The sequence below is a fragment of the Leopardus geoffroyi genome, chromosome B3 (assembly GCF_018350155.1).
Source record: "Leopardus geoffroyi isolate Oge1 chromosome B3, O.geoffroyi_Oge1_pat1.0, whole genome shotgun sequence".
NCBI classification, from domain to species: domain Eukaryota; kingdom Metazoa; phylum Chordata; class Mammalia; order Carnivora; family Felidae; genus Leopardus; species Leopardus geoffroyi.
In genome coordinates this window covers 73866708-73894539 of record NC_059337.1, presented here as the reverse complement: position 1 = coordinate 73894539, position 27832 = coordinate 73866708, and the positions used below count along the sequence as shown (strand labels likewise).

Genomic DNA, 27832 nt, shown 5'->3' with positions numbered 1-27832 from the left:
AAGATGACATTCAGGATCTACCAGCTGCACAGGGCTCCTCCTGAGCATAGTGACCTGAAAACAAAGCCCACACTTGCACCCTGGTCAGATGCTGATTTTCCCCAAAGCCAGTGCCCACACTTACATGCCTGCTTCTGGCTTTCAGCCCTGGGCAGGGCATGCTCTGACCAAGCTCTAATTTGTGGCACATAATCCCCATTTGTAACCCATTAACCTAGCCAAGGTTTCTGGACACTGGGCTGAGCTTTAGGGAAATTTGGCTTGCCCATTACAATCCCATCATCAGGAGCAAGGAGCATTTCTGTTTCTGTGCAGAGGGCCTCATTATAGCCCTGAGGGTATGTTTGGGGATCTGTCATTTCAGTGCTCCTCACATGGGTCAACTGTTCCAGTGTTCGCTGGGCCACCCGGGTTCAAGACATTTTCACAGCTGGGAAGCTCCTGGCCCTGGCCCTGATCATCATCATGGGAGTTGTACAGATCTGCAAAGGTGAGTATCACCTGAACATCAGGGCCCTACCCAACTCTCCACCCCTTGCATGTACATACCCCTTCACACTGTCTTTGAACATGTGCACACCCTGAGATTTCCCAGTTCTGGCCTTGAATGATTTTTCTTCTTCACTTGCTTGACAAAGGGAAAAAGAAACCATTTTTCCTGGGGTGGTTGGAAGTTGAGCATGCCCCACCTGGCTTGCAGAATTTAGTTCTCCCATGCTGACCTCTGACCTCATGGCTCTAGCATAGCTAGGTAAAGACCCCAGATCTCTGGACTCCTGTTGCCCTCTTGCCCCAGCCCCAGGAAAGCTCCCTGCATCTTATATTGTATGTTGTCCATATCTTAAAATGAGGAATGGAGGAGATTTTTACACATTTCAAAATTACTCATAATCTCTACAAGAGAGAGCTCGACATTCCTGGGGCCCCTGCCAACATTCCCCACTGGATTTGGTCCTTTCCAAGCCCGAGTCTGTATTTGGCTTCCATGGGAACCATGGCACCACTAGGCTCTGCCCAGTGTCACTGCCTCCTGGAGAAAGTCAGATGACAAACAGAGAGACCTCCCATCTGCCTACAAGCTCTAAAGGCCTTGTGGGGTGCCTGGATATTTACTCCAGGAAACTAATTAAAGTTTGCTGTTATTTCAACCAGTTATGTTAAGTTCTTTAGCAGGTTATATTGTTTAAAGAAATTGTTGTATGTACTTACCTGGCAGGGGAGATACCATGATCATGAAGATGGTATTCCCAGGGCGAGTCTTATCCATTGTACTCCGGATGTGTCGACCCCTGCGATTTCTCCAAATGTGAGAAACGTGATTACATAATTTGTGGTAGTGGGGACTATGCTCACGCTTTCCCCTAAAAGAAAGAAAGAAAGAAATCACTGTGCTATCTTTTCAGAGATAGTAAGTTCCTCCTATTCTGGTCCCAATGCTTTCTCCTGATCACTGTAATCTTATTTCCTGTCCAAATGCTGGATTACAGATGAATAAGTAAAATATGGGCAGTTAATCCATGTCTCATTACAGTGTCATCAGCAACCTTTCTTGAGGGCCCACTGTGTACAGGACCCTGTGCTAAGGGTTGGGAAGGCAGTAGAAAATCTCTTTGCTGAAGGACCTTGTCCTCAGGGAATCTATACCATCAAGAGGGAGACCAGACACACACCTTAGAAAGAGATAGGAGGATATTGACAAAGAAAGAGCAAGCATGAACTAATAATGGCATTATAGGAGTTTATGTGTGAGTGTTTGTTGTTCTTCATGCTTTGTGAAAACTGTGTGGCAGGAGAGCCTCACAGCTCACTAGGTACAGAGCACTTAGACCTTATTAAAGTTATGCACTTAGAAAGCAAACCTTCATATGCTAAAACGGCAACTTCTGGATGCTGGGTGCTCAGCAGCAAGCATTGTACTCTAATCTCTAATAATCCCCCTGGATTATTTTTTTGGTTTAAGTCAAGCCTGAGGCTGGTGAGCAGTAGCTACACACCCACATTGTATGTTCTGTGAATGCTAGCTCTCTTGAATTTGGATACTGGTCATTTTTTATAGAGTGTAAATCAAGTTTTATATTCTACAATACAAACAGGTACCTATCTGTTTCTAAATAAAACTGTTTACATTCGTATAAAAAAGTAGATATAGGTATATCTTAGATACAAAGGAAGGTGGTCAGGAGACTGCCAATGACCCTAATCCTGTATCTCCAAATCTCAACAAGCCAGCCCCCCACCTCCCCACTTGCCCCAGATTTACCCTGCCCTAACCAGTGACCACCCCTGGCCTTTCTTTCCAAGTAAATTTGCCTTTTAAAAGAACATTGAGCACTGTGCTTTGAACCTGAATCCCCATTTGGACTCCTGGTTAACAGGTTCTGGGGAAGTCCTAGATCTCTATTTCCCTGCTCCTTTTCGTCCCACTTCTCCGATGTGTGGGGTTCACTGGAGACAAGACAAAGAGCTGGACCATCACTGCAGGGAGGGGCCAAGACGGGACTAGGCAGGCTAAGGGCCGCCAGGCCTCTGGCTTATCTCTCTGAGCAGCCTCCTGCCCCTTGCGTCCACAGGAGAGTATTTCTGGCTGGAGCCAAAGAACGCATTTGAGAATTTCCAAGAACCCAACATCGGCCTCATCGCGCTGGCTTTCCTTCAGGGCTCCTTTGCCTACGGAGGCTGGAACTTTCTTAATTACGTGACTGAGGAACTTGTTGATCCCTACAAGTGAGTTGAAATAGCCCAGCTCTTCCCAAATCCCTCAAAAGGCCATGGCACCTGCTACTAGGAAAAGGGAGCCAGGTGTCCCCTGGCCACTTCTCCACCTCCAGCCCCATCTGACCATGACCTGGTCTATTCTAAAGAAAGAGTTATTTCCCAGGAACTTTAACCATTTGCCATACACCCTGCCAGGAGGAGAAAAATGATGCCATGACAGTCCCAGAGCAGATTAAAAAGTTGAAACAGGGCTTAGGAAACACCACTGCCTTAGAGGATGAAATGTGCCCTGAGAGGCCTCCAGACATTTACCTGTCTTGGGACAGGAGGGTCTTTGTGTCTTGAGGCAGGGGAGAGAGGGACATCATGGAGATTCCAGTCAGGAAGGGACCAACAGTATGGAGCATATTCCCAGCCTACGCTGTTTCATTTCCTTTAAATTGTCCTGCCCATATTGAGATAAATCCACCACCCAGCCCCCCAGGGAGAGGGAGCATCACAGAAAAGTGTAAAGTCAGCTGCCCTGCAAAGTCAGCTGTGTGCAGAAAGACAAAAGGTACTCCCCAGATCCCATCACAAGGCAGGTGGTCCCAGGTGCCAGGCCTTCCCCCTCTCACCTCCTCTCCCTCTACAGGAACCTTCCCAGAGCCATCTTCATCTCCATCCCACTGGTCACATTTGTGTATGTCTTTGCCAATGTCGCTTATGTCACTGCAATGTCCCCTCAGGAGCTGCTGGCATCAAACGCAGTCGCTGTGGTAAGAAATCAAACTCACAGTCCTTCAAACCAGGAATGTTGACATAGACTTGCCTGATTAGCCCCACTCACTTTTCCCTGATCCATGGATTTGTGGAATTGGAAGTCAACCCAAGTACTCAGGGCAGAAACCACATCTTCAAGTGCCAAGGAGCAAACTGACAGCCGTGTTGTACCTACAACAGCAAAAACGGCAGAGCTGTCTAGTTGCCACAAACACTGTATGGCCTGCAAAGCCAAATTACTTACTATCTGACCCTTTACAGAAAAAGTTTGCTAACTCCTGATCTGGGGCACTTTAAACTCTAAATGTGATGACTATATAAAGGAGGCAGGCTCCTCCTCAGAAAGATATAATCTAGCAGAAGACAACACCATTTCTCTCTGCCTTCATTTCTTCCTCGGGAAATCATGCAGCCTGATTCCTTCCCTCATCAGGGAAAAGTGTGTGCCAGTAAATAGTCAGAAAGTAGGAATGGTTTGTGCTTTTTGGGGAAAGAGATCATGTAGATCCAAGGCACTGGGGTCTTTGATATCCAGGAAAGACCTGGGAGCCATGCCGTTCCCTCACCTGGCTTCACCTGGGCCTGGATGCCACCCTGCCAAGCTGTCATCACATGGCTTATCTCAGAGGACTGTAAAGAAAGAGGTCCTTCAGTGGTAGCCTGTTTCCATGACCACCAACCAGCCTAACCCAGCAGGACATCTACTCTAAACAACCCCTCCCCCATAACGTGCTAGAAATTGAATGTGTACTTGGCTCCGAAAACATAGAAAAGGCTAGTCCCCTGACATTTTATATTCCTTCAATATATGAAGACTAGTCTATAGCTTCACTGTCTTTTCTTTCTCAGCCTATGTAGTGGCTTGTTATCATTTTTCCCTTCTTAGCATATTATTTCTATAAATTTAGAAATTCTCATTCTATGAATTAGGATCCATTTCTGTTTTACAGATGGGAAAACTGAGGCTCAAAAATTAAGGACCTTGTTCAAGGTCTCAGAGCTCCAAACTGTTGGGCCTGCCTGTCTCACTCGTGTATAATGCACATGAGGCCCAGACTCACACAGCTGGCTTCTAGTCCTGGCCCTCCACTTTCTGGGTTTGTGATCTCAGTTTGTGCCTTAGTTTTCTCATCCATAAGACAAGGAAAACAAATGTTACCACATCATTGTCATTGTTGTTGTTGTTGTTATTAGTAGTATTATTACCATGCACTGTCTCCTTCAGTTAATAGCCCAAAACACTGATTAAATGCCCACTGTGTGGTGATCAACATGGGAAGGGAAGTGGCAGTGTGGTGCAGGAGGGGCCTGGGGCCTGCAACCCTCCCCTCAGGACCCTAGTCAGAGAGACTCAGCAAGGGTAGAGATGGGAGGGAACATTCCCAAGAATGATGTACAAGTGGAGGGTTGTAACCTCTCCTTTTCTGCTCACCCCCTTGTTTTCTCTCCCAGACTTTTGGAGAGAAGCTCCTAGGGGTCATGGCCTGGATCATGCCCATTTCTGTTGCCCTGTCCACATTTGGAGGAGTAAATGGGTCTCTCTTCACCTCTTCCCGGTGAGTGTTGTCCAGGCCTTTCCTGGACCAGGGGCCATTCTGCTGTGCTTATTGCTCTGTGTATATGTGGGGTATTTGTCTCCATCAGCAGGGGTCTGTGTGGGCACCTGGGTGGTGACCTGGTAGGGGGTGATTGCTCACATAAGGGCAGATGTGTGTCAGCTTGGATGCAGAGGGGTGTGTGCTGCTCACGTGATTACCTGCGATGTGTGTGGCTTCACATGTAGTGGCGAGAAGCCCCATCCCACCTCATTTCAGTAGGAGCCCAGGGCTGAGGAGGTCCCAGGCCACCTGATGCAGTCCTAGGTCTGAGCACTGTGATTGGCAGCAGGACAGTGTCTCAGCTGCAGCCTCAGAGCCCCTTTGCTACTTGACTAGAAACAGGCTATGCTGGCTAGAAAGGAACCCCACTCTACAAGGGACCAGGAGGAGCATGGGCCTGGGGCTTCTGGGCTGGTGTCTCATGGAAGTTCTGGGACCAGCCCATAGGTGGGATGGATCATCTCTGAGTGCCCTGCAGCTTCTCCCTGCTCAACAGACATGTGGCTGTGGGCAGCCTTCTCATGGTCGCTCAGGAGACTAGGGCAGAGTATGTGAAGTAAGAGAAATGTGGAAGAGCTAAAGGAAAGCATTTGTCCAAAGCCATGCCCCAAACTCCCAAATTCTCAGGGAAGCCAGAAGCTCAAGTGGGTCCAGGAATCCCTAGCTCCTGTCTCCACACCCCTAGGAATCTGGCCCCTCCTCAGTGTCTCTTCTTACTATCTCCGGAATGGGCTATTGAGGCCGGCAGACACTGGATAGTTTCCATTGGTGTGGTTCAAGGGGTTCTCCCAGTTTTCTTAGAAAGTTCCCTGCCCCCAGGGCACAGTTCTACTGAAAAGATACAGTAAAAGTGGTGTCCCTGGGTTTAGCTGCTTCCAAAGCCACCTATCCCATCAGGGAGGAGTTCTCATGAAATGTCAAGGGAGTGCCATGTTTTCAGGATCCAGGGCAGGGAAGAGGGAGTGTAGGTATCCTCTTTACCCCAGGACCCTATTAGACTCACCCACAGCAACCTCGTGTGCGTATTACACAGGAGCAGTGGCCACCTGGAGGCCTCAACCGAGGGCGAGCAGTGGAAGAGCAGTGACCCATGAGGCTCTCTGAGAACTATTGGAAGGAGAGTGACTGGCTATAGTCACTTTAGAGTGGGGTTTGTCCCTCAGGCAGGCCAAGCAGTGGTCTGCGTGCATGTGGTATAGCTGTGTATGCATGCAGGACACAGTGGCCCTGGTGTGTGAGACCTCTGATTCAGAGGCACAGCTCACCCACCAGGCCTCCTCTGCTATCTTTCCAGTTCCTTCCTTCCTTCCCCCTCCTTCCCTCCTCTCTCTTATTCTTTTATGTTTGGTGTATGGAGAGGATGATCCTTCCTGAGGAATAGGAGTGTGTGTGGCGTGTGTCATGCTTAATGTCATTGTCTCTTCCGTTGTCAGCTAGCTGGGCAAGAATTGTCTCTTGTGAACTTGACACTTGCAAATGCTGTTGGACCTGGACAGTTACACATGGTCCTGGCTGCATGTGGAGGAGGGATGTGAATGCAGAGCCCTGGCTATGTGCATGATGAGGCCCACAGAGCACCTGTGGCTCAGTTGGGTGCATGAGGCTGCACCGTAGAGGGGCGATATTGTGTGGCTGCATGAATCTAGTGACAGTGGCCTAGGAGGTTGATGATGGCAGCTGATGGTGATGCACATGGGTACTTGGGGCCATAATGGACTCCCACACTTCTACCAAACTGCTGCTGTTAGCTCCATCCCCCTCACACACAAATTACAATGTAAGTGACAGTTTTTTTCAGAACACCTAGCATGCTGATTCTGTCCTTTCTGTCCCCATTACACCATCCCCTTCCTCCTACCTCTAGGTGTTTCTTTCTCCCTACAAAATTCTAGAGAAAAGAAAAAGCTAATCCACACTAACATGTAAATGACTCCCAACAGCTTCTTGTATTCTTTTCTCTCAGAAAAGGGACAGAGAAGAAGCGTTCCCTTATGTTAAAACTTCTCTTTTTAAAAATTAACTTTTAGGGCACCTGGGTAGCTCAGTCGGTTGAGTCCGACTTCAGCTCAGGTCATGATCTCACAGTTCATGAATTTAAGCCCCACATTGGGCTCTCTGCTCTCAGCACAGAGTCTGCTTCAGATCCTGTGTTCCCCACTGTCTTTGTCCCTCCCCCACTCATGCTATCTCTCTCTCTCTCAAAAATAAACATTAAAATAATTTTTAATAAATAAACATTTTTTTAAATTAATTTTTAGGGGCACCTGGGTGGATCATTCGGTTAAGTGTCTGACTTTGGCTCACAGTTTGTGGGTTCGAGCCCCGTATTGGGCTCTGTGCTGAGATCTTGGAGCCTGCTTTGGATTCTGTGTCTCCCTCTCTCTCTGCCCCTCTCCTGCTCATTCTCTCTCTCTCGCTCTCTCTCTCTCTCAAAAATTAAATAACCATTAAACAAATTTTAATTAATTTTTAGACATCAGTAGCCTGACCATGATATTGTACTATAGTTTGGCAGTATGTTACCAGTAGAAACAGGGTGGATACCTAGGATCTCTCTGTATTATTTATTCCAACTGACTGTGAATCTACAATTCTCTCCCCAAAAAAGTTTAATTTTTAAAAAGTTTAAAAAATAATTTTTATTCCAATTATAAATTCCTTGTCTATTTTAGAAATTAATTTTTAATAAAGTCTAAGGAAGATAATTAAAATTACTCATAATCCTATCACCCAGAGATAATCAGTTGGTATGTTTTTACATGTCCATAATTTCTAAATTAATTGGAACCATACTGTATGGAACCATACAGTTTTCTATCTTGCTTTTACCCTTTGACATTGTATTGTGAGCATGTTCTCATGTGATCAATTTTTTTAACATTATTATGACTGTAAAATATTCCATATTATAGATACACCATAATTTATGTAATCAATCTCTTACTTTTGGGCATTTAGGATATTTCCAATCTTTTTTATCATTAGAGTATCTTTGTATACATACCTTTTACTAACTCACTATTCATTTCCTTAGGATGGCTTTTTGGGGAATAGAAAAAGTAGCTTAAGGATATATAAATGTTTAGGTATAATAAAATACAATACGTACAATACAATAAAATACACAGATGTAAGTGTTCAGATTGATTAGTTTTGAAAGATGTAGACAGCCATGTAAGCACCACCCAAAATGAGATATAACATATTTCCATGTATCACCCAAGTTTCCCTTTCTGGTGTACCACCATTCTCCACCCCCAAAGTAGCAACTACTTCTTGACTAGGATATCAGTGTTTTTAAGGCTTTCCATGGACAGACAGTTCAGTCCCCATGTATCAGAGAACCTGTATCCCTCGAGAATGGGGGAAGCACATTTTTAGAGGGATTAAAGCATTGTGAGACCCGCAAAGTGAAGGCACAATCATCAGTAACCCCAAACCACTCCGACCATACTCGGGGTCTCCATGCACCCAGAATCCATCCATTATCCACTGGCTGCCTCTGATCTGCCTGTACCTGCACTTGTGAATGTGGGTCCTGTGACAAGTGGGCTGGAGTGTGCATGGGAAGGTGGGTACCTGGTTGGGGTGGGGAAGATGCTCCTGTGTGAGCAGAAGGTAGGCATGGATGAGGGAGACTGGGCTGGGGAGGGACCTTCTTTAGGTGGTCCATGGGCCATCCCAGGCTGACTTCCTTTTCTTTCTACCAGGCTCTTCTTTGCTGGAGCCAGGGAAGGCCACCTTCCCAGTGTGTTGGCCATGATCCATGTGAAGCGCTGCACTCCAATCCCAGCCTTGCTCTTCACAGTAAGGGCCCCTCCTTCTGCCAGTCCTATATACACCCTTTCTCTTTGCACTTGATCTGAGCTGGGAGTTCACACTTCCCCCACACACCCCTGTCCCCCTCTGGCCTGCTCCTAGGTTTCATTGGGTCTTAGATAATCTGGCAAATGGCATGAGTGGGTTTTGTGAATATCAAGAGAAAGAACAAGGAAAAACCCTGAGTCATGAAACACCTTCAGGCTCTCACCCTGGCTCATTTCTATTCTCCCATCCTTTTGGGTCAGACTGAAGGGACTGTCTCATGACTCTACAGCCTCATAAAGAAACTTCTCCTTTCTTGGCTTTCCCCTACACCTGCTGCTCACGGAGTTGCAGCTTTGGGCCCCTGCTCCTGACCAATTGCTGCACACTCCCAGCACTCCCCTCAATCTTCTTACCCCAGGAGGCTCTGCCTACCTCTTGGAAAACATGACTGAAACAAATTCAGTGTTATGCGTAGGTACACCAAATAAGAAAATCATAAAGAAAGGAAGACTAGTAACTGAAAATGAAGAAAAGGAAACTTGGGACAGGGAAGAAATGAGGGCAAAATGGCCCCGAGTAGAGTCATTTGGAGGGATAAAAAGAAAGAGCAAAGACTTGTCCCCACTGAGTCTTTTGAGTTATTTTTTTTTCTTTCTGTATCCTGAATACAGTATTAAAAATGATTTTGTTCCATCAGAGAAGCAGTTAGACCAGGATAATAGAGTTCTCAGGAGTCAAGTGGAAACATTGTACAACATGAGGGGAGTTTCAGAATGTTCAAATACAGGATGAAGGCCATCTGATTTGTTAGCTGTGAAAGGTGCCTAGAGACCACCTAGTGCTCCCAGTGACCCACAGACTTGTTTCCAGTTTGAGCCATTGGTGAAGTCCTGTGACTGCAAGGCAAGTATAGTCAGAATCTGGCTTATTTGCCTGTTAAAATCTTCTAGATTATTTTCACCATCAGATCTTACAAGAGAACTGAACCTTCTCTTGGCCTTAACAAATTAACAAAGGGGCAGAACATGGTTCTGAGAGAGCCACTGAGATGATTTTGAAGTTGGAAAGTGGACTCTGTCAAGAAAACCTCATGGGGCTGTTATGAGAGTTAGATGGGTTAATATTTGTAGAACACTAAGAACAGGGCTCGGCACCTAGTAAGTGCTTTATAACTGTTATAAACAGTTTTTTTTGTTTGTTTTTTTTTTTGGCTGGGATTGTTATAAAACTGTGATATTTAAAAAAGCGGGGGTGGGGGGGAGGATAATGACTCAGGAGAAGAGATTGAGGGTAAGAATAAAGCTTTAATCTGCAGTTAACAATCTTCCCTAAGGGACTAAAAAAACAAAACAAAACAAAAAAAAAACCAGCTTGAGCTACAACCAAGGAAGAAATATAAATGAGACCAGGGCAGACATAGAGCCACTGTCGCCAGTGTGGCCAATCCAGTTGTTTACAGCCAGTATCTGTTCTGATTGGTTAGCGCCCATGCCATACCAGTGCTTAAATATTTTTATTATCACTCCTGCAATAAGAAAGAACTTACTGGCAACGAAGGTGTTAGCAATGGCCAGGGTGACTAGGGGATGCTGTAAAGTCTCAATTTTGAGACATTCATCATAAAATGGTGTTGTCTTCCTAGAGGCAGAACAGTCCCCTGACCTGTAAATAGCTCCTCCAGTGTCCAAATATCTTTCTGACTACTGATGAGTTTCTCCCATTCTCTACAGTGCATCTCAACTCTGCTGATGCTGGTCACCAGCGATATGTACACACTCATCAACTACGTGGGCTTCATCAACTACCTCTTCTATGGAGTCACAATTGCTGGACAGATAGTTCTTCGCTGGAAGAAGCCTGACATCCCCCGCCCTATCAAGGTGCTGCCCTTGGGACCCCCTCCATCTCCTCTACTGGTTCTAGCTGCAGCCCAGATTTTTAAATCACCTTGTTATCAGCTGCTGACCACAGATCATAATTTCTATGATGGTAGCAGACCCTCTGGGAAGCAAGGGTTATGTATAAATGGGGCAGCCATTTCCATTTTCCACTGGAGACAGGACCAGAACAAATTGCAGCTGAAGAATAAGTTAGATTAAATGTACTTTCATCAGGTCATTTCTTTGTTTCCTATGACTCTTATAAACTCCAGTTGATTTTTCCAGACTCCCTTATCTCTCCAACATTTCCCTGAATCTGCTGGTCTGTCCAGTCTCCTCCTTATCCCTCCAGATAGCTGAGTTTACTTGAGCTATGTCTCCATCCCAGAATGAGTTTCCTTCTCCCATCTGCCTATCCAAATCCTAACCATTTTCCACATAGGCCTCAAGTTCCTCCTCTTCCCTGAAGCTTCCCAGTCCACCCCAACCCTCCATGTGCCTCTCTTGTTAAACTACTAGGGCCCTATAGGTAGTAGGGTGCTTGGTGAACCTATTGATGGCTACAAGAGATAATTGTGTGGTGGGAATGAATGGGGTTGCTCAGAAAAAAATATGTGAGAGCACTCTGGGTTCTCCTGCAAATTGGAAGAATAGAGTATATCCCTGAGCTATTTGAACAATCCTATTCTAGAAACAGAGAAGACTAGATCCTTCCAGAAGATTCTTCCAGCTGAGGAATTCCAGCTCTCCACATCTGTTTTCCACCACCACTTTCCTACCACTCTTAGAAAGCCTGCTAGAATGACAACGTAGAATAACCCATCCCTCCCCCAACCCTTGCATACCCTCTGAGAAGAGATGACAGGGAAGAGAAAGGCAGCTGAATCTAGAGTCTTGAAGAAGACTCTACTGGGAACTCCCACCTGTGGCCAACCAGATGGGATGAAGCCCATAGAGCTGATGCTTCTTTTTGAAAAAACTGAGGCCCCTGACTGTCTTACACTCTGGTAGGTTTCCTGATTTCTTGGACCTTGGCAGATTTATCTTCTCAAATTGCTTGAGAGAGACACATTAAGACTGATCCTGGGATTAGATCTTTCACATTGAGAGGGATGGACATTTGCCCACATGGTGCCCAGATGAGGGCCCTGCCTAGAACCGGGCAAGGGTAAGGAACCTGACAGATCCAGGCCAGTTCCTTCTTTCCTCTCCCTCACTCCTCCACTTCTCCTCCACCCTAGGACCTCAGCAAATATATACCAATATACCAGCAAGCTTATCGATCCCCATGGGCTTCTATTATTGCCACAAACACATGGCGTGGATGACAAGGTGTTGTTTCATCCTTCCCAGAAGAGAAGATCCAGTGAAAATCATTCCTTCCCTAGTTCCCCTCTCCTATTCCTGTCCCACTACCCAAGTTCACCAACATTTGTTGACATAGCACTTGATCTGTCAGGCCTAAGGGTGTGGAAGCCACAGAGCTGAGTGAAGTCTACCCTTTGCCCTCAAAGATGCCTCCCTGTAGGTTGAGAAGAAGGAGGATGCCCTGATCCTGGGGCCCCTGGGGTCCACACAGCTAACAGCACCTCTGCTCCACAGATCAACCTGCTGTTCCCCATCATCTACTTGTTGTTCTGGGCCTTCCTGCTGATCTTTAGCCTGTTGTCGGAGCCTGTGGTGTGTGGCACTGGCCTGGCCATCATGCTGACAGGAGTGCCCGTCTATTTCCTGGGTGTTTACTGGCAACACAAGCCCAAGTGTTTCAATAACTTCATTGGTGAGTTGTTGAGGGCTCTGGATGGATAGAGGGCCTTCTGGTCTGGACTGGGTCTCCCGGTCAGGAGTCCTAGGCTGGTCCACAGAGCTCCGTAGTAGAAGACAGGATGAGAAAGGGTGGGTGCCTTCCCAGAAACCTCTGAGGAGGGGAGAACAACTGAGGTTTGCACACAGACCTTAGACCTATAAGAAAATAGGCAACTTTTGGGGCGCCTGGGTGGCGCAGTCGGTTAAGCGTCCGACTTCAGCCAGGTCACGATCTCGCAGTCCGTGAGTTCGAGCCCCGCGTCGGGCTCTGGGCTGATGGCTCAGAGCCTGGAGCCTGTTTCCAATTCTGTGTCTTCCTCTCTCTCTGCCCCTCCCCCGTTCATGCTCTGTCTCTCTCTGTCCCAAAAATAAATAAACGTTGAAAAAAAAAAATTAAAAAAAAAAAAAAAAAAAAGAAAATAGGCAACTTGACAGCCATCCTGCAGGAGCTGCCTGAGGTAGAGGCCAGGGAAGACCCTGGAACTGGTGGTCAGCAAGTGTAGGGAAGGTGCAGGACTAAGGCTTTTATGGGAATGGGCAGCCAACAAACAGGCTTCCCAGAGACAGAGGAGGTGGTAAGGTGGCTGTCTCCTGGAATGGAAGTCTCCTGAAGGTGTTAGCAGCTCTGCTGAGTCTACATCTGGGGCAGGAGATCTGGGCAGGGCCATAGCCTGGTTGGCTGTGTTGGTGGGATGCTCAGCACTGACCTGTTCTGTGTAACCTCCCATAGAGCTGCTAACCCTGGTGAGCCAGAAGATGTGTGTGGTTGTGTACCCCGAGGTGGAGGGGGGCTCAGGGACAGAGGAGCTAAATGAGGACACAGAAGAACAGCGGCAGCCCATCTACCAACCCACTGCCTGCAAGGACAAGGACTCGGAGCAGCCCCAGCCCTGAGGACCACCATCCCCTCTCAACTGGCTTCTTCTTCCTACACCCCCTTTTTGCCCTCCTTCCCGGGCTAGGTCCCACCCCAACACACACACACACCCACACCCCTCTGCTTCTGTCAAGCAGGGGCAGGACCTGGGTGTGGGTGTAAAAAACTATAAACAAAGACACTGACATTTGTACCCAAAGAACCAGCTTCTTACCACCAGGGCCTATGTCCAAAACCCTTGTGAGGGTTTGCTCCAAGCAGTGGGAGGAGAGTGGAGCTGCTGGGGGTATCCTACAGGGCCTTCCTGTACCGCCCTGGGGGCTCAAACCCTCACTTGCCTCCTCAGGAGCCCAGTTCAGTACTGCCTTCCCTCCCCATTCCTGAGCCCAAGGGAGGCCTCTGCTCAGAGAATTGGAAGCAACAGTGAGTCTTTTGGGGAGGGACAGACTCAAGCAAATCTGTCATCTTTAAAGGTCAACTGGAGAGACCCATATCCCTCTCCCTTCACTAGGGACCCAAGAAATCAGAGAGATGCTTCCCTCTGTTCTCTCCTCTCCCCCTCCCCATGTACCTCCCCCCACCCCAGCTTGGGCTCCCTGGCTAGAGCAAGGTTCCTGTTGGGACACCACCTTCCTACTGAGCTAAGGACCAATGAGCAGGAGAACTGCCCCCTCCTCCTAACCCCAAGCCAGGCCTGTGGAAGAGATTGGGAAAGGCTCAAATTGCAGAAACCCAGCCCTGCCCCTGTCTCCTGCATCCTGACCCCCATTAGGTGCCAAAGCTTCCTGAAGCCAGAAAGTCTTGTTTTCAGTGTAGTGGACATTTTTCTCCTGATGGCAAAGCTGCTCAGCTCCTCTTCCCTCCCTACTCCCACGAGAAGAAGCAGTCACTCCATTATCCCTGCAGCCATGCCCCCAACATGCCCCCTGCTGGCACCCCCATCATGTCCTTTTCCTCCTCTCTGGCTTGGCTCTGGGACCAACCAATGTGAAGGCTCCCCAAGCCCTTCAGGCCTGAAACCCAAGCCAAATCAGCCTTAAGTCACCTCCCATCCAAGAACTGGACCTAAAAATACTCCCTGATTTCTAACCCTCAGGACAGACCTGGTATGAAAAGCCTTCCTGGAATGGAGGGTGCTTTCCCACCCACCCCCCAGAAGTGCCCATCCCATAAGCTGGACGACTATTTGGGGAGAGAGTGTCTTCTGAAGGCTAGTTCATCCCTCCTCCCCCTACTCAGATACCCCCCTTTTTTGGTCCCACCACTGCCTGTTTTTAGACAGCCTCCAAGACAGGATGAAAGGGCAGTGGCAGAAGGTACCCATTTTGGAGACACATTCTCTATGGTATGTGGACTTCTGGCCATCCTGTGGGCAGAGGCTGCCTTTCCCTGCACTCCAGAGGAAGGCCACCATGTTTGCCCTTCCTGCCACACTTGCTGTGCTAAGGACTAGGATCTTTTCATCGCAAAGCAGGATCCCCTCTTTCCTACCTCCCTGTACCATCTGCTTAGACTAGAACACGTGGGGAGTGCTCCTGGCTTGCTTGGCTCCACCACCTCCCCACCTGGCCTGCCTGACCCCCCATTGGTGAGCTGCCAGGTTTGGTTTGAGTTCTGGTCCCTTCCAAGTGGAGGGCAGGATAGGGCTGGCCCCTCAAGGGTCAGGGAACCGTCCTCCTGTTCTCTGTTCTCATTCCTCCAACCTCCATCCCTCCTTCAATTGTTGGGGTTGATTTGTTTGTTTGTTTCATAAAGTGAATGCCTTACTTTTTTGGATAAATATTTTTGAAGCTGGTATTTCTATTTCTTTTGGATTTTTTAATGTAAGGTTGTTTGGGGTGGGGGGAGGGCCTTAGTTATACCTGAATAATAATCTTCTGTCTTTGAGTTGGTTGAGGGTTAGAGTTTGGATTGTGGAGGGTTTTTTGTTTTTGTTTTTTCTTTTGATGTAATAAAATTTTAAATGGAAATGAAGTTGTTCGTGGTAATAACTCAGTGATCTTCTGAAACAAAGTCCCCAGGTGTTTCCTATCTCATGAGGATGCTTTGGTTGCCAGCTTCACCCAAGAATGGCCCTTGCTCTGTTCCAGGGACTCAGTGCCAGTACAAATACCACCTCTTTGGGTTTGTTGTTGTTGTTGTTGTTGTTTTAACTCCCTCTCGTTTTGAACCAAAAACTTTCTCATTGCTTCAGTAAAATCAGAAGTGTTAAAGTTCCTACTTTACCAAGAGCCCACAAACTAGCTGGGAAGAAGAACCTCCTCACTGCCCAGTTGGGGACATGGATGACAGACAGCACTAAGTTGAGTGGAGGGAGGCAAAGGCAGGGTGGTTCCCCAAGGCCGGATCAGGAAAGGCTTCTGGCACCAGGACAGCTGGCACCGGGTGGGAAAGGAAGGGACAGGCTGAGCTTGTGGAGAGATGCCAGGGAGACTTAGGAAAACACCCAGCCAGATACAAGGGGTTTGACAGGAGGGACTAGGAGGTGAGACACAGTCCCCTTCAGTTGCACAGAGCAGACTGAGAGGACCGTGTCTAGTTAGAAGACTAGGAAGGCTGCTGAGTGAGGACAAAGGAGGGAGCAGGTACAGTAGGAACAAGTTCGCCTCGTGCTTTGGGTTAATTGCTGGAGGAAGTTGATGGGATTAGGCCCAGTCCTTGCTTGGAGTGCCTCCTTTGTGGGCAGCCTCCCAGCTGCCTGTCCTGGGGCTGCATTACTCCAGAGCCAGTACTTCTGGCAGACACAGGCAGGGGAGGGGGTTATTAAGACATCACCCTCTACCATCTAGGACACGTGAGGACACAGGCAGGCAAAATGCCTCCACTCCCAGTCCTGGCCTGGCCCCAACACTCCTCATTTATGGCTGGCATTTCTTCTAGACTCAGACTGGAGGTGTGCCAGTCACAGGGGTACAGATGCTTGGCTCTGAGTCCCAGGTCAGCAGCCACTAAACAGCTTGTGTCCTTGGGCAAGTCACTTAACCTATATAGCACTTGTAGAGAAAAGGAAAAGAAAAAAAAAAAAAAAAAGGATTAAACCTATTCTCAAAGAGTCCTTCAATCTCCCAGCCCAAGGTTGTCCCCAGAGAGCAAGGGCAAAACTGGGCAGAGGCCAGTCTTGTGCAAGAAGCTTCTCTCCAGGACTCAAATCCACCCTTTTGAACCCCCTCTGCCCCAATGCACATACTTTTCCTTCCCATGGCTGCCAGTACATTCTCCATGTTGCCTCATTCCAGCAAGTCTGGCCCTTCCCAGTCCCCTCTCACCCTGTGGAGACACTTGTTCCTATCCACTGCCACCATCCCCCTAAGGTGACATTTGCTGACCTTTTTAACCTGGTCAAATGGGAAAATGTAGTCTCCTCCTGGGCAACATGCATTTATTTTTAACCTGGGCTTTTACCCTGTCTTAACCCTGTTAGTCACTTTAATGGTAGGAATTCAGATGCTCTGACCTTAGGGACTTTGGGGGTCACTGAAATCATAGCTGCTTGAGCATTCATTGGTTAGTCGCACAACATATCTTAGAACCATCGTGTCCAAGGGGTTTGTTATATGCTATGAGAATAGCAAACTTACTCCTGAATTTTCCAAATCAGCACAGATTTCAAACACTTAGTCCCGTTGACTCCATGAAAATACTCATACTTGACAATCCACCTCTACTAATTATAATTCAGGCAATATGGTCAGCTGAAGAAGTCCAAAAAGTGGATCTGACCTTACCCTCAAAGAGCAAATAGTCTATGATGGAAAGAAGGCACATGACATGTACATGTGCACTTTCGGGCATGGCTGACTGCCCACACCAGGTGGACTTCAAGCTGAGTCCGCCAGATCCCCAGAACGAGTATGGTGCCTGGTGCCTACATGCCCCAAAATACCTGTCAAGTTAAGGCATCGGATGAGGCTACAGATAGTTTGTCTACTTAGGAGACACAGATAAACCACAAGAGGTGGTCAGAGGAAGGGCAGAAGAAGACTGAACATTTACTGATAAGTTGCTCTCTATACATTATCTTATTCAAAGTAATTAAACAATCCAGCAAAGTAGACTTTACTACTGCCATTTTACAAGTAAGATTAAGTAACTTGCCTGAGGCCCCCCCAGCTGGGAAGTGACAGAGGCAGGATGTAAGCCCAGTTCTCTCTGACACTTGACTGCCGTGTTTGGCTGCCTCCCTGTTGGAAGGACCTGGTGAAGGAGGTGACTTTTGAACTGAGGCCTGTTACAAAGTCACTAAGATAATATATCATGCATTGTTTCAGTTAATGCAAACAGGTAGCAACTGAAGCAGCACAGGAGGAAATGATCCTGCTGGCCAAGGAGGCTTCTTTCCACTCCTGAGTAACTCCATGGAATCCAAGAAGCCCCCTGCTCTTAGCTGGCACTGCCCTCCCCTCCTCTGTTCCTGTCCAGTACCCACTCCTCCCCTGCAGGGACATCCAGAATGCAACCTGCCCCACCCCCACCAAGCCCCTGGGTTACTGGGAAACACTGATGTCAGTACTCCAGCAACGTCAGCCACCAGCCTGGGAGGTGAGAGACCGAGATCACTTATCTCCTACCGGCCCCAGCCTTTCTCATTTCCTGCCAGCTCTATTTGCACACTTCCCTGCTTCCTCCAGCGCCCCCTCCCCCGCCCCCCTTCACTGGCTACTGGCTACTGACACGGTCTCTCGCTCCCCCCAGGAGGGCTGACTGAGGGCAAACATGGCTCTCTGAGTCACACAGCTCCCCATTTCCACACCCCTTCTTGCCTGGGGGTTTCAAGAACTAGCCTACAGCAATATCCCCCAGGACCAATACTGCATCCTTGTGTGACCCTGGGAGGTTTGGCCTTTCAGCCTTGTTTTCCTCTTTTATAAGGCAGAGATAAAAATACCCTCTGTCTTGCTTACCTTCCCCCTTAACTCACAGGGAAATGGTCAGCATGGAAAAGTAAATGTTTCAATGATCAAAAAAGCGTAACCCCAGAAAATGCCAGGCCTTAGCCATCATCACTATTCCAAAGTCGGAGAGGGCTAGAATTTCTCCTCATTAAGACAAGGCCCTGGCCCCAGTCCTCTCAGCCTACCCACCCTCCCGGTAACTACACTGCAAGCCCCCACCCCGCCGCGATTCTTCTTCCTCCTTCTGGGGGCCCAGCGGCGGCTTGCCCTTGTCATGGCTGTGGGAGGCTGCCCTCTGTCGGCCCCCGGATGCCTGACCACAGCAACCACTCAAGTCCTGAATTCTGGACCAACATTGCCACCTGGTGGTCAACAGAGGCACTCCTGCCAAACTGAAGTACTTCAGCTCTGGTACCTGTTTGACCCAAGGTCCTTTGAAAAGGAGATCAGATAGAAATCTCCCCATCTGGTCCCTGAGATCTGTCTCCAGGATACACGCAGATCTCCCCATGCCAGGACAGGGCTTTCAGAGAAAGTACCTTAAGCTGTGCCCTTGGAGATGGGAGGGAAGAAGGAAGATGCTAACTAGCCTGACGGGTAGGCAGCCATGTCTACATTTGCATACTTTATTTAAAAAAAATTTTTTTTTCAACATTTATTTATTTTTGGGACAGAGGGAGACAGAGCATGAACGGGGGAGGGGCAGAGAGAGAGGGAGACACAGAATCGGAAACAGGCTCCAGGCTCTGAGCCATCAGCCCAGAGCCTGACGCGGGGCTCGAACTCACGGACCGCGAGATCGTGACCTGGCTGAAGTCGGACGCTTAACCGACTGCGCCACCCAGGCGCCCCTGCATACTTTATTTTAATGTTCAATGCCACGCATATCCCCTCTGCATTTGCCCTGGCCCTTCATGTACCCTACTTATCAAACCTTCTGGCCTCCACAGGGTACTCACAACGTCTGCTGGTGATAAAAGAGTTGGTGAGACACATTTCTGTGTCCTTTCCTTTTCTGGACCTATAGTCCCTTTTGTAGGAGAAATTCAATAGGTAAACACAGAGCAACTGCAATACCTCTAACAGGAGAGAGTGGGGAGTTCCCAGAGCAAAAAGAAAAGGGAAGGGAGAGGGGGCTCAGCATGAGACAAAACGTGCCGAGGTTGGGCTTCTCCTGGAAACCCTGCAACAGAGTCCCAGGAAGAGGTGATGACAAAAAGAGAAGTCTTCTCAAGACTTGCAAGAGGAAGTAGACCCAAGAGACACGCATCGAGGTCAGAGAACGGCTATGCAGAAGGAAAGACAGCAAACCGAGCTGCAGTGAGTGCCTGAGCCCTGCGGCACAAGGCACAGGAAACAGGGCAGAGCCCCAGGACCAGATGGGGGGGTGGGGGCACAGTGCCAGCCTGAGGCTCTAGCAGTGCAGGGCAGCTGGAAGAGAGAGCACTGGAGTCACCGGAGGAGTGCAGCTGTCGGCTCCTGGGTCAGCAGCCTGCCTGAGTCTGGGGCACGGGGCCCAAGTCCTGAGCAGGTGCCTCAGCCAAGCCTTGGCAGTCAGGGATAGTGCCAGGCTGCAAGGGCTACCCAGGGCTGGAAACATAAGAGGGTTCGGGCTATTGCACAAAAACCTAGCAAATGCTCTGCACCACAGTGCAGGCTTGGTCCCAGAACCTGTCACTACTTCGTAAACCCCTCGAACAACACTCCCTGGCCTGTACCCAAGAGAATGCCCTGGGAGGTGGGGCTACAAAAGGAACTGACTCCCCCTGGGGGTAGGTGGAGCCCAGCGCTGGGTTGGGGGGGCGGGGGGCAGAGAGGGAGGCGTGTCAAGGGAGGAGCTCAGATCCGGCTGGGGTCGGCACTGGCAGAGGGTTTTCTCTGTTCATTCTGACTTGGCACCTCATCTGCACAGAACTTTTTAGAAGTCGGAGGGAGGAGAACACTCAGAGTGAGGTGTTGCCCTCAGGGAGGACTCTGGAATCCCCTGGACTCAACAGGGAGGGGGGAGGCATTCCCAGAAGCATCAGCTCCCAGGCGTCTGAGAACCCTGGCTTGGACCCTGACCAAAGAGTGCTCCCAGCTGCTAAATAGGCCAGGGGCCCCCTTTCTCTAAGCCCTGCATCCCTTCCTCCGGGGTGCGCCCTGCCCCTCCTTGAGTCACCCCAAGGAGAGAAGAGGAAAAAAGGGAAGAGAAAAGAGGCATTGACTACAGAGGAAGGAAAAGGAAACAGCAGAGGAGGGAGGAGAGAGGCCACACAAGAGTGGGTGACAGAGGAGTCCGGAGAGGGCAGATCTAGGGCAGATCTAGGGCAGGGGGAGATAGGGAGAGGGCAGGTTGAGCATCCCAGAGGGTGCCCCAAGAGCAGGGCTGCAGGGGCGGGGAGCTGAGGGGGCGGGCCGGCAATGTCCCACGGGACCTACTACGAGTGTGAGCCCCGGGCTGGCCAGCAGCCACTCGAGTTCTCAGGGGGCAGAGCGGGGCCTGGAGAGCTGGGGGACATGTGTGAGCATGAGGCCTCCATCGACCTCTCCGCCTACATCGAGTCTGGGGAGGAACAGCTCCTCTCTGACCTCTTCACTGTGAAGCCAGCACCTGAGGCCAGAGGGCTTAAGGGACCTGGAACCCCTGCCTTCCCCCACTACCTGCCGCCCGACCCACGGCCCTTCGCCTACCCGCCACATACCTTCGGCCCTGACAGGAAGGCACTGGGGCCTGGCATCTACAGCAGCCCAGGGAGCTACGACCCCAGGGCTGTGGCCGTGAAGGAGGAGCCCCGGGGACCAGAGGGCAGCCGAGGGGCCAGCCGTGGTGGCTACAATCCTCTGCAGTACCAAGTAGCACACTGTGGGCAGACGGCCATGCACCTGCCCCCAGCCCTGGCAGCGCCCAGCCAGCCCCTGCGCGTCCTCAAGGTAAGAGCAGGTCAAATCCCATCCCTGGCACCCAGGAGCTGGAGAGAGGCCCGTGCTGGTGCAGGACTCTGAACTCCCCGCTTACACTAACGAGTCTATGTTTGATGTTGCTGTGTGGAACTGACCCAGCCCAAAGCCCTCTGTGCTCACCACCACGCCCTCCCCCCCGACCAGGACCCCTCTTTGCTTCTCTGTGAATTCACGCTTATCCTAGACCCCACCGTATGGTTGGAACCCAGTGTGTCCTGCAGCCCCTGTGGCCAGCCGACCTGCCCTGACCTCAGGTCCCACCAGCTTCTCTGCTGCCCATCAGCCCTTTCCTCTTGTTTCTCTGCCACCTGCTTCTCGAAGAGAAAACACCTACTGGTCGTAGGACTAGAGACTCGAGAGAGACTGAAGGAAAGTGTCCTCAGACCCTGTGGGAACATGAAAGGAAGTTTTGGTCAGAGCGGGGGACCCTCTGCATGCGGCAGGGCAGTGGCTGTTCTCACTGAGAGCCAAAAGCTGGCTCTGGATCCCGTATCTCTTTGACGCCCAAGTGTGCCTGTGCTGCTGGGATTCCTGCCCTGCCTCCACTCTGCTTCCTGGCCAGAGCCTCACCTCTGGTCCTTCTGTGTCCCCTCCAGGCCCCTGTGGCCGCCGCCGCACCCCCCTGCAGCCCCCTCCTCAAGGCGCCATCCCCAGCTGGCCCCTCACACAAAGGCAAGAAGGCGGTGAACAAGGACAGCCTGGAGTACCGGCTTCGGCGGGAGCGGAACAACATTGCTGTGCGCAAGAGCAGGGACAAGGCCAAGAGGCGCATCCTGGAGACGCAACAGAAGGTGCTGGAGTACATGGCAGAGAACGAGCGCCTCCGCAGCCGCGTGGAGCAGCTGACCCAGGAGCTGGACACCCTCCGAAACCTCTTCCGCCAGATCCCCGAGGCTGCCAACCTCATCAAGGGCGTGGGGGGCTGCAGCTGAGCCCAGCTGGCAGACTGTGACACCAGCCCCCGGCCTGACCCTGCTGGGGCCCTAGAGCCCTCACAGGTTGAGCCTGAGACATAGACCATGGACAAATGGCAGCGGGTGGCAAGGGAGGAGGGCAGACCCCAGCATGATGATTCTATGGCTGAATAAAATTGCACTATGACTCAGTAATGGGCCTGCACACTGGGCCTTGGCCTTCTCCAGCGGCGGGGGGGGAGGGGTTGCATGTGTGGCATGGGGGCCTCAAGGGCAGGGAATGCATATGGCTGGGTCTGTATACCTCTCGGTTCCATGCACAAATGAATATCCAAGAATACAGATACACTGCCCACAGCTCTCCCCTGACACGCCACACGGCCAAGCTGCGTGTCTGTCACTCTGCTCTGCTCTCCCCCTGCCCCTAGCCCAACCCACTCTATCCTTCTGGATAATGAAGGCACACCACCCCTGCAATCCCACAGGACTGGAAGAGCCTCTGGATGTTTCCCTAACAGAGTTCTGTGGCTTGTGGGGGTATCCCAGCACCTCCCAGTCCCTGTGTCTAGGCCTGCTGACCCCAGCACCTTGATATATAGGTCTGGGAGCTCCTGTCAGCTTCCAGATGGCTCTGACACATTTATGGTCCCCTAGCTCTTAATCCGGGACTCAACTTTTTCTCTCCAGTTCCACAGCTTGAGCCCACCAGGCTGACAGCCCCCCCACACATGGCTCCTATCCACCCACTCCCTCTTTGCCCCTCATTCCCTGGGGCTTGAGTTCTCCAAAGCACTAGAATCTGAGTGCCTGGGGGAGGACTCCGTTGGGAAAGGCCTGAGACCTGTGTGTATGAAAGAAAGTTGATAATGACAAGATCACCTCTGTCAGTAAACCCCTTGGTTTTGTTGTTGTTGTTGTTGTTGTTGTTGTTGTTGTTGTTGTTGTTTAATGTTGATTTATTTTTGAGAGAGAAACAAAGCATGCGCATGAGCAGGGGAGGGACAGAGAGAGCCGGAGACACAGAATGTGAAACAGGCTCCAGGTTCCAAACTGTCAGCACAGAGCCTGACGCCAGGCTCAGACTTGCAAGCCGTGAGATAGTGACCTGAGCTGAAGTTGGACACTCAACCGACTGAGCCACCCAGGCACCTCTACCAGTGAAATCCTTTGTGCAAAGTATTCTTTCTTGCTAGAACTCTAGCCCTCTTAAGAGGCTCCAGTTGAATCTCCCTCTGGTTCTTCCAAGCTGTGTGACCTGAACCAGTGACTTCCCTCTATGCCTCAATTTCCTCATCTGTACCATGGGAGTAGGATTAATACCCATCTCACAGTGTTGTTATGTTCATAGATAAACAGGGCCTGGCACATGGTGAGATGAATAGTTGTTATTATTCCACTTTACTAGAATCAGAAGGACCTCAGGATCTCATCTAAACTTCTCATTTTGTAGGTGAGGAAACTGAGGCCTCAGGAAGAGAAAGGGACTTAGCCAGAGTCACAGGATTGCTTAGAGGCAGAATCAAAAACAGCTCCACAAAAATCACAGATCTCAAGAGGTGCTGGAAGAGACCTCAAGAGATCGGCTGGTGGGCTTTGGCCTCAGACAAGCAAGATAGTGTGAGCCACATCTTACAGATAAAGCCAGAGGGGATAAGAGACATTCTCCTGAGGCTCTCTCAGTCCCTTTGCTGTGTCAGTACACGGCACTTGTCTCTACTCTTTGCTCACACCCTCCCCACAGAGGCACACAGGGTGGGCCTGAGAGTCCCTTCAATAAGTAACCAGGAATTATGGGCACATGAGAGACATAAGACACAATAGGGGCTAGAGTCTCTCCTGGGCCGCCAGTGACTTGTAGGCCACTGCTGAGAAAGCCCAAGTTAGACATTAAGGAATAACTTTCTGACAGGTGGAAAGGCTGAATCTTCCCAGCATCTCCCTCTCTCTCCCTTCCCCTCATCTCCACATCCCCAGGGGCAGAGACTTCCTACATCTTGGGCATCTGTGGGCAGCACGCCAGCCTCACCCAGGACTCGGTCCCTTTTCCTGCCTTTGCCTCCGTGTCCCTCAGGCATCCTGTCCTACATCTCTCCCTGGATCCCACTGCCGCAGATCTGGTCTGCACAGACAGATCTGAACCTCAATAGCTGGTTTATTCCTCAGCCGTGGGGCCTTCTGAGTTTGTAAGGGGGAGGCGCCAGTCTCTGTGGATGTCCGGGAGAATCCCGCACCTTCCTTTTAGCCCAGGGGGATGGGGTTGCATAAGGGGGGTTTGTACAGAACATGGTAAGTGACTCAACCTCCGGATTTCCTCCTTTCAGCTCAAGACCACTGCCCCTTGACTTATTTTCAAGGTTCTGGGTGATGGGACCTGGGTTGCTCAGCACCAACTCCGTGCTTCTTTCCCACAGCTCTGAATTGGGTCTCTGCCCAGCCGTCCACCATCCTCTGGGCAGATGCTTGGCACCAGGGCTGGAGAAGGGTCCCAGCGCCGCTGTGAGAAAAGAACATACCTGGTGCCTGCGTGACAAGGAGTGCTGAGCATGCCCCAATGCTCTGGCAGATCACATCCCAGGGGGATGACACATAGCCAGGGGTCACACATTCTGAATGAGGCTTCTAACCTGACCTCCTCTGGTTTGGGCCAAAATAACTTATTCAACAAGTATTTGTTGAGCATCTGTCCCTGTGCCAGGCTCTTGCAAGGTGTTGAGAACACGGTAGTGACCCAGACAGACCCAGCTCTTCACTGAAGGAGTAGGAAGAAAAGGACAACAAGCGAGTGCGCTATCTTCCTTTGCCTTTCTAGGTGCCCCCTACCCTTAGTCATCCTGCTGTGTTCCAGGCCTGACTGGACGTTGGAGAGCAGCAGGAGGGCACCCTCTCTGCGGTAGGGGACAGGTGCTGCCCAAGGCTCTCTTTCACAGGCTCCCTGCCCTTATGGCCCTGGGGGCTGTAATGGACCCTCTCTGCAGCTAGCCAGTTTCTTCATCTCTCCTTGCAACTTTCCCTTAATCCCTTCAGTCAATCCATTAATACCTCCATTTGGGGAAACCAAACGGATAAACAGGGAGGGAGGTTATTTTATTTATTTAAAAAAAAAAAACTTTTTGTTTACATGTATTCATTTTTGAGAGACAGAGCACAAGTGGGGGAGGGGCAGAGAGAGAGGGAGACACAGAATCTGAAGCAGGCTCCGAGCTGTCAGCACAAAGCCCGATGCAGGGCTCGGACTCACAGACCTCGAGATCATGACCTGAGCCAAACTCAGACGCTTAACCGACTGAGCCACCCAGGCGCCCTAGGAGGGAGGTTATTTTAGCTGGGGTGGTCAAGGAAGGCTTCTCTGAGAAAGTGACACTGGAGTTGAAACCTAAAACATTTCAAGGAGGAGGCAGATGTGCCAAATTGGGGTGGAAGGGTGAGCAGAGGGGAGAGCAAAAGGTGAAGGCTCTAAAGTCTGGGCGATCAAGAGGAAGAAAGCAAGCCAAGTGAGGCTGGCTGAATGGAAAGAAGAAGGAAAGGGATAAACAAGAAAGCACCTCGCTCTGTCTAGAATGGAATTGCAAAGGACTCTCTCTCCCCTTCCCATTCCCTCTGTGGGACAGGACAGTCCCTAAGAAACTGAGGTGTCACAGACAGCAAGCATCCAGCACCCAAACCCCTTCTCCAACCCGCCCTCACCCCCCAAAGCAGAGCTGCCTCAGAGAAAGAAGAGGCAGAAAGAAGTGCTCATCCTTGGGCTGCGGTGACTTTAAGAAACCAGCAAATCAAGGTCCAAACAGCACACACATGCGTCCCATTGCTTTAGCCTCCACAGTGGGCTCAGGCCCGCTTTTCCTTCATGAGCTGAACTGGGGGCCGGGATGAGAGTGCTGAGCTGAGAGACAGGACCTCAGGCCCCTGGGAAATGGCTGAGGAGAAGGAACGCTACTTGGTGATACCGGGAAGAGAGAGGAAGCTGCCCAAGGTGAGGTAGCCAAGGTCAGTCCTGCAGTGGCTGCTTGTGAAAGCTGCTCCCCTGCTCAGTGCACACCTCCCCACCCCACCCCCCATGGATTGCCACACGCCTGGGCCCCCAGGGCCCCCATCCCAGTGTTGCAAGATCCCGGTTGGGGTAGTGGGGGTGGAAAGGGGCCTCTTCACCTCCACCCCTACCCTGTGCCAGCCAGGGAGGGGGCTCTGGGATGCAGGGGGCTGTATCGGAGATGCTGAGGCAACAATAGCCAGGGCTGGCTGAGGGCCTGTGCACCTCCTCTCTGACAGGCCAGTCACTTCCTGTCACCCTCGCTGGCCCCTGGCAAGCAGACCTCTCCTCTCAGCCTGCGCTGTTCCTAAGTGGGAATGGTTAGACTTGGGCAGGACTCCTGACTGGACTTTGTCAGCTGCTCCTATAAGCAGGCCCAGCCCCAGAGAAACTTCCTTGACTCATGAGAAATTCCCTGAGGCAACCCTGCTGGGGACACTGTGGGAAAATGGCTGCAACTGGCCGTCAATTCTGACTTCTGGAAGTAGCAGAAGGGTCCTAGGACTTGGGAAAAGCCAGGCTTCCTAACAGAGAGAGCCCCACCTACAGAGCCATAGCCTCCCCCTGTGGTTTTAGAAACAGAGATCTAAGGTAGGTGAAGGCAAGCCATAGGTAGAATGGATCCCCCACACCCCAAAAGCCAAACTTCAACCCGAGGCCCCAAACTGTCCAACCCTCTGTTGCCCCCCACGCCTAGCACTGTTGCCCCTGGCCAGGCCATCCAGCCCTGCTGCAATCGGGACGGTTTGCAAAACGCCTGCTAGCTCCCGCTTTGTCACCATCTGAGGTTAGGACTGTACTTGGGAGATAAGCCCAGGCCCCACCCGCCCTCCAGAGCGAGACTGCTGGCCTGCTGCAATCGGGACGGTTTGCAAAACCCCTGCTAGCTCCCGCTCTGTCACCATCTGAGGTTAGGACTGCGCCCTAAGATAAAGTCTAGCCCCGCCCACTGGCTCTGCCTTCAAACTTCTCAGGCAGCATGGCCAAGAGACAGAGCTCCTGGGAAGCCTCACTCAGGCCCAGCACCAGCACAGAGATGTCTTCTGCCTGGTTCTCCCCTCCCTACCTTTCCCCTCCATCCCCAGCCTCACCTCTGCACGTTGTCATTACCACCCTCTCCCTGCACTGGCCATCTGCTCTCTTCACCTCCCATCCCCATCCTTCCTTCCCCCTCACATCCCTCCTGTCTCCTCCTCATACCCATTCATGTATTCATTTGCTCAAAGAATACTTATAACACCTACTCCAGGCTGGGCACTTTGCTTGTTCTAGAAGCCACAGGACACACAAAGAGAATAGTCCCTGCCCTCATGGAGCTTACAGATTCATGAGGGGGCCAGACATAACACCACAAATAAATTGATAATTCTAAATGGGCAGTGCTATGTGGCAAAAGTAAAGGGGCAACTGGGACAGATGTTAACAAGGGCACCTGACTTAAAGGTGAAGGTCAGGCAAGGCTTCTTCAAGGAAGTAACATACAGATATCTCTAAAAGGTGAGGAGTTGGTCTGGCAAAGAGCAGGGGTTCCCAGCAGATGGAGAAATGTATGCCAAGGCCCCAGGCAGGCCCTTCCTGGTCACTGACAGTGGCTGCGGGACAGACCAAGTC

General features: G+C 50.5%; 2 protein-coding genes and 1 non-coding gene across 5 annotated transcripts in view; all 3 read left to right on the top strand.

Annotated features, from left to right (window-relative positions):
* The window catches only part of SLC7A8 (solute carrier family 7 member 8), a 53249-nt gene extending 37834 nt beyond the window's left edge, over nucleotides 1-15415 (top strand). For 2 of the 3 annotated variants that reach the window (XM_045450407.1, XM_045450408.1), the window contains 8 exons: nucleotides 365-490; nucleotides 2571-2724; nucleotides 3350-3473; nucleotides 4930-5033; nucleotides 8786-8882; nucleotides 10613-10762; nucleotides 12365-12542; nucleotides 13299-15415. In XM_045450407.1, the coding sequence (XP_045306363.1) occupies nucleotides 365-490; nucleotides 2571-2724; nucleotides 3350-3473; nucleotides 4930-5033; nucleotides 8786-8882; nucleotides 10613-10762; nucleotides 12365-12542; nucleotides 13299-13462 (1097 nt within the window). In that variant the 3' untranslated portion in view covers nucleotides 13463-15415. Of the gene's footprint in view, nucleotides 1-364; nucleotides 491-2570; nucleotides 2725-3349; nucleotides 3474-4929; nucleotides 5034-8785; nucleotides 8883-10612; nucleotides 10763-12364; nucleotides 12543-13298 lie in introns of those variants that run through there. The other variant, XM_045450409.1, reaches the window with a different exon arrangement.
* Nucleotides 1202-1363, top strand: LOC123584666. The gene has a single exon (XR_006705617.1). It is a non-coding gene; the product is annotated as a U1 spliceosomal RNA (small nuclear RNA).
* A 4780-nt stretch (nucleotides 15416-20195) lies between the features above and the next one.
* On the top strand, nucleotides 20196-22389 carry CEBPE (CCAAT enhancer binding protein epsilon). The gene is made up of 2 exons (XM_045448497.1): nucleotides 20196-21250; nucleotides 21877-22389. The coding sequence occupies exons 1-2, from the start codon at nucleotides 20741-20743 to the stop codon at nucleotides 22210-22212; spliced, it is 846 nt and encodes a 281-aa protein (XP_045304453.1). The 5' UTR covers nucleotides 20196-20740; the 3' UTR covers nucleotides 22213-22389.
* The last annotated feature ends 5443 nt before the right edge of the window (nucleotides 22390-27832 follow it).